Source organism: Choloepus didactylus, chromosome 23, assembly GCF_015220235.1.
Source record: "Choloepus didactylus isolate mChoDid1 chromosome 23, mChoDid1.pri, whole genome shotgun sequence".
NCBI classification, from domain to species: domain Eukaryota; kingdom Metazoa; phylum Chordata; class Mammalia; order Pilosa; family Megalonychidae; genus Choloepus; species Choloepus didactylus.
In genome coordinates this window covers 8,934,917-8,940,916 of record NC_051329.1, presented here as the reverse complement: position 1 = coordinate 8,940,916, position 6,000 = coordinate 8,934,917, and the positions used below count along the sequence as shown (strand labels likewise).

General features: G+C 36.8%; 1 protein-coding gene across 10 annotated transcripts in view; it reads right to left on the bottom strand.

The window, feature by feature from the left end:
- Nucleotides 1-215: 215 nt before the first annotated feature.
- The window catches only part of CLIP1 (CAP-Gly domain containing linker protein 1), a 167,419-nt gene continuing 161,634 nt past the window's right edge, over nt 216-6,000 (bottom strand). For 5 of the 10 annotated variants that reach the window (XM_037816725.1, XM_037816727.1, XM_037816734.1 and 2 more), the window contains 6 exons: nt 5,678-5,795; nt 5,443-5,593; nt 4,884-4,933; nt 3,787-3,792; nt 2,275-2,399; nt 216-1,916 (listed from right to left, as the gene is read on the bottom strand). In XM_037816725.1, the coding sequence (XP_037672653.1) occupies nt 1,691-1,916; nt 2,275-2,399; nt 3,787-3,792; nt 4,884-4,933; nt 5,443-5,593; nt 5,678-5,795 (676 nt within the window). In that variant the 3' untranslated portion in view covers nt 216-1,690. Of the gene's footprint in view, nt 1,917-2,274; nt 2,400-3,786; nt 3,793-4,883; nt 4,934-5,442; nt 5,594-5,677; nt 5,796-6,000 lie in introns of those variants that run through there. The other 5 variants (XM_037816726.1, XM_037816728.1, XM_037816729.1 and 2 more) reach the window with 2 other exon arrangements.

Sequence of the window (6,000 nt, the reverse complement as noted above, 5' to 3'; positions counted from 1 at the left end):
TTTGTCAGGTTGTACAGTATGGTGTAGCAAAGGTACATGAATAAGAAAAGGTGTTTTATGTTACCTGGGTTATTTTTACAAGAACATACCAATTTTTCAAAAGTTGTTTACCAACAAGACTGCAGTAGGAATTGTTATTTGCTCTATAGTGCTTCCTCGTTTGAAGAAAAACTACTATGACAAATAAACTTGAGAATAATATCAGTTTACTACCATTGGCAAAAAAGAATAACCATTTATTCAAGTAGATACAGAACACTTGTTTGCTCAAATTTTAATACTGTTTTACATGTTTTCTGTTTGTGAAACAATTCCTATTATAATATTTTTATAACCAAAAATTTCAACTGATTACAGATTTATTTAATATTCACTTGTCAATCACACAGTTGATAATCTTGAGGGGAAAATACATCAAAAGCATATATACAATTAATAGAAGTTATCATACATGTAGCACGGAAGATACATTTTATTTATTACTTTTTACATATTCTAAAGACATTCAAATGAAGATAAATAATTCAAACTGGTTGATAAATGGTTCTGATGGTTGAGGTCTTTCATTTTATTTTTTGTGATAAGAAAATCCAAAATTATTAATGTTGAATTTCTCATCATACATTCATCTAAAAATACATTTAAAAAAACTTGTAAAGGAAGATTGTAGATTGGTTAATTTGAGTGTTTTATAGTGGCTTATTATCTAATTAATTGACTGCTGGGGTTTATCTGCAAGAGAAGGAAAAAAAAATTTGAAGAAAATTCTCCCAGTTATTTAGTTCTGGAAAAGAAACAAAATGAAAACAAAAAGAAAAAAATAGTTGCAAAGCTATGCTATTTCTGGCCTAGTTGGTTATGTCTTGATGAACATTTGAGCATTTTCTTTTTCATAAAGGTAAAAATCTGAAAAGAAAAACACATTGGGTGTTTTTTTCCCCCAAAATATAGATTTTATAAAAATATATACGTATAATATATAGAGGCTGAAATTATGTAAAACCAATAAATGAACACCACAGTAGAGTAAGTGGGTGCAGCATATAGATTACGACATGTCCCCACAGCAGTTTTGGGGCTTCCCTCTCCCTTTACCTATTTCATGATTTTATAATCACATCCAAGTACTATCAAGCCTGAAATAAAGGCACTACTGACATCAGGTAGTGCAAAAAGCTCAGATATTTCTTTGATTAAAAATAAAATACTTTAAATGAGTAGATGAAAATGCAAAATGGCACATTTTTTCAACTCATTCCAGTGTCAAAGCTTAACCAAAAACTCTAAATATACAAATGCAGCCTGGAAACATTTTAGTGCAAATATGAAAAGTAACAGCATAATTTAAATTATGTAAATAAAGTATTGTGAGGATAGGGATTCTTCTATGAGGTTTCCCTAGGGACAATAAATATAATGGTATCTGGTGCAGTGTCTTGTTACTACTTTTAAAAATCAAGAAGACAAATTTAGAGGTGAAAACTCACCTACTAAGTATTTCTTTATTATTGGAACTCATAATAAGGGAAGACTAAAAGGGCTATTTGTGGAAGATCAAAATATTTTCTTGGATTTGTTGATGGGGTCAAAAATAGCATGAGTTCTCCTGAAGTCTGCACACACAATGCTGGTGTTAAGTTGCTTAAATGCTAGTGCACCTAGAAAGACCAGTTCTCAAGTTGAGGCTTCATCAGAAGGTCTCGTCATCATTGCAGTTGGTGGCCCAGTGCCCGAACATCTCACAGATTTCACAGTACGGGCGCTCCTCGCCCCGGCTGCCGTGGTGCGTGGAATGGGGTGGGTCCTCGGACATCTGTGCCTGCGTGGGACAATCCTCTGTGTCATGGAGATCGAAGCAGTCGCAGATGTCACAGAAGAGGCGGGGTTTCTTCTTGGACTGCTTCTCCTGGTCATCGCTACAAATGTTAACAGGTATAATCAGAAACTTATCTCTATCAGAAGAAATTCAAGAGACAACACGTGTAAAGAATAGAAAATAAGCAAGAACTAATTATGGCCAACCCTGTGAGCCTCAAGTGTAAGTACTACATCCCAGCTATTTAATTTTCATGTCAAACCATTTGTGATCTATCACTCTCTCACCAGATTTATGGACATCTATCTACTTGTAGCCAAGTAACCACAAAGCAATTGTTATTTTGTTTGATTTGGATCTTTGTTTGTTTTTATAACCTACCAGAGAATGTAACTTTAAAACACCCGTTTATCTTGATGGGACTACAGTTCAACCCAGCACTGCTTAGTATGAAATACCTGTCATAATTGTTCACGTCATCTCCATTCCCATTAAGGGCTGCTTCTGACATCATCTCTACCTTCATCTTGAGGTCCTGATTCTTCCTTTGAAGGTCCACTATTACTGAATTTAGGAAATCAATCTGATTTGTTTGGAAAAGATAAAAAAAAGAAAAACAGTGAGATGTGTAAAATATTTAAAACATGTATCAGCTGGAGTTTCAAGAAGTCAGGAAAGCGCACTCTCATGCTATGGCTGCAAAGTGTGCTGGACATCACAGGGGCCAGCAGTGGCTATTACTGAATACGTCCTTTCAAACTTCAGAAAGAACAGGAATGCTGAGACTGAACAAAGAGTTGAACTCAGCGAGGTCACGCCTAAGTTAGGGGGCTATGGAGTTTTCTTTTTCCCCTTCCTACCTTTCAATAGTCTTCAAATTTTCTTTCCTGAATAGATGCTATTTTTATATTAAGAAACATTTTAAATTACATTTCATCTAACGTCTTCAACTGTAAATGGATAAGCTTTATATGGAGAAGGCAAATGAAATAATACTTAAAATCTAAATCTGTAGGTTGGTGGAATGCTACTGAATCATGGAAAACTGTAAGAAACAATTATTTCTTTCAATAGGGAAAAAAAAACACCTTGCATTCTCCCAAAGTCATAACCTTGTATTTCTGGGTACGTGGCATGCTGTAAGCCGGAGTTTGGTTATTTTCCCACCTTCTACCACATAAAAAACATATGCAAAAGTTTGCAAAACTATAACCAGCTAGTTGTTCCATTAAACTTCAGAACCAATCCAGAACTTTTTTGTTCTTTAGATATTGAAAAAGTTACATGGAAATTCATTTCAGACCACCATCTAGCATCTACTGATTGGCAGTGGTAGGAAAATAAGTAAATATGTCTTCATTTAAAAGAGAAGGCTAAAGTTCCCTCTCAACTGAGGAGGGACACTTTGGCACACACTGACAAGGCAGGGTTCCGAGTGCCACACACATGGCGAGCACCTGCGCCAAGGTTCCCTGGGCAGTGGGGTCAGCAAAATGGCCAGCAGGAGAGGAGGAAATGCCCTAAATTTGAACATTTTCTTTCAAGTCCAAGTCTCTTCCCTCTTCTGTGAATGCTAAAAAGGTCTCATTTGCCTAAATGTCCATTGAAAGATCTCACTTTACAATATTAAATATATATATATATACACAAACATATATCACTTTTTGATAAATACTTATAGTATTTGCTTGGCTTTTTTCTCCCTCTGCTGGGGCAAGTTATGAACACAGCTAGCAACCACTGCAGCTGGTCTTCATGGACTATTCCCTTCCAGCCCCAACCAGGCCACCTCTGAAAGCTGACCCACTGAATCTATTTTCACTTCTCCAACTACATTTTAGATTATTTATAATTCATTATCCTGTTAAGAGCTCCATTTCAGGGAGAAGGAAAATTCCCAAAATGGACATACGTTTAGGGGGAAGTCACACATGCACACGCACACACAAGTTAAGAAACATAAAACAAACCATTTGCTGATTGGAAGAAAAAATGTTGTCAGCAGCAGATGGAACAAATGGAAGCAGAAAGGAAAGGGGGGAAGAGAAAACATTGTTAATCGAGGATTATGCCTATGAGACAACAAAACTAAGCAAACAATACTAAATTCCAGGGTGAGTTACAACATTTGTTGAATCCTCTCATGCCTCTCAAAGGAGACTTCAGGTAACTAAAACAAATTCACTGTTTTCCTACTGTTTAAAAATGAAAACTGACTTTTTGTACTGTTAAATTTGAACAGTGTAAATATATCTAAAATAGCATTAAAGTTAAAATATGGATGTTTGTCACTTGTGTGCAATTACATTTTCAAATAAAGAATAGTTTGCCTCCCTTTAATCCCATTTTTTTAAAAACAGGCCAAAATACTCCATTTCCAGTGGCATGATTCACCCTTAACTAAAGAATGTATATTCAAGATAGGGAAAAATAAGAACTGTTGAGTAGCAATGAGAGCACTTGTTTATGGTACCTTGTGTAATCCCGTTTTTAAATTTTTAATTAAAAAAATTTTGTTTTGTTAATCTTGGTTTTAATTCTGCTACTGGGAACTTATCCTACAGAAATACTAGTACATGTGCAAAATGATATATGCCCAAGAGCATTCATTGCAATATTGTTTATAATAAACACAAAAGGTCAGAAATATCCCAAATGTTATTATATTAGGTCAACTATTGGGGGACTAATTAAATAAATATGGTATGACCATATGATAGAATACTATAAGGCTATTAGAAAGCATATGTAACATACCAATATTTATGTAACAAAGGAGGGGGAAAGACTATATGAAATTGCTTGTATATACATTTTTTTGGTGTGTGTATATATATATTTTAAATCCCTGGAAAGATAAAAAAAGAAAAAAAGGTACTAACTACACTGATTATCTGTGTGAGGGGATGGGAACTGGGCAGAAGAAACAGCTTTGGAGGGAAACATTTCACTGTGGTTTTTTTGTTTGTTTGTTTATATTCAATGTCTGGACCATATGAATATATCACCTGTTCAAAAGCTAATATAAAAATAGCAAGAAAGCAAAGCAATACAGAAGGAAAATTACCTGACTCTCTTGGGCTCTTTCTTCTTCTTCTGTCTGATTATCAGTATTACCTTATATTAAAAGAAAAAAGTGGAGGGGAGATTGGAAAAAAATTGCAATCTTTTTTCCTTGTTTTTTGCAGCAAGAGGGCCAGTGTTCGACACTTTATGTACACGCAGGATTCCGGGTGATGCCAGCCTCCCCCATCGGGACCCGGACAGAACTTCAGAGCTGCTAGCTTGCCTGGGTCAGAATGTGTATCACAACCAGCTGAATTTAGAGAAATGATAACTCGCTCTCTCACAAAGGGACCGTCTCTGCTCTCCTTCCCTGCAATGCTCTAGAACCCACAGCCGCTACAGAGATGGCAGCCATGGCCCACTGTGACTACCTGTGGGGCACAGGCCTGTGCGCTGGACCTGGTCGTGACCACCCGCATTTCATTAAGTGGTGGGAGAGCCAAAAGAAGCGTGGAGGACCAACGGCCTGTTGGGGCAGCACAAGAGCTGCCTCCAAAGAACACCTGCAAACGGCTCCTCCACAGGGTGTGGGAGGGCGGGCCATGGAGGCATCAGTTTACCTGAGGAGCTGCTCAGCTGCCTCTTGTTTTCTTTGAGTTGAAGCTCCAAGTTCTTGACCCTCAGCTCCAGCTTCACCTTATCAGACTCTAGAGACTGAACAACTGAATGCAAGGACTTGGCAGAGGCGTTTTCTCCCCTGAGCACTGTGACCTGAAACAAGTTGTTCAGCTTAGGCTCGGTGTTTAAACAAAACCAGGCAGCATGAATGTTCGTTCACCTTAGGTGGTACTCTACCTCATTTCTCAGTTTCTCCAGCTCTGCATCCTTTTCTGTGAGTAAGGCACTAGTAATACTGATCGATTTCTGCAAGGAAGCTTTTTCTTCATCTGTGTCTTTTATGTACTTGGATTCTCTAAAAGACCAAAGAGTTTAAAAATTCCAGAAATCAATCAAGAGAGTGGTCATTGTACAGATGTGCTAAACCAAACACAGAATTAATATTGATTTTTTAAAAAAAGTATAACAGGGAAGTTTTATAGGGGGTTAAGGCCATTATTATGGTTGCAAAATTTTACTTGAAGTTTTACTTACTGTGAGGGGAGAAAAAGTTACCTATT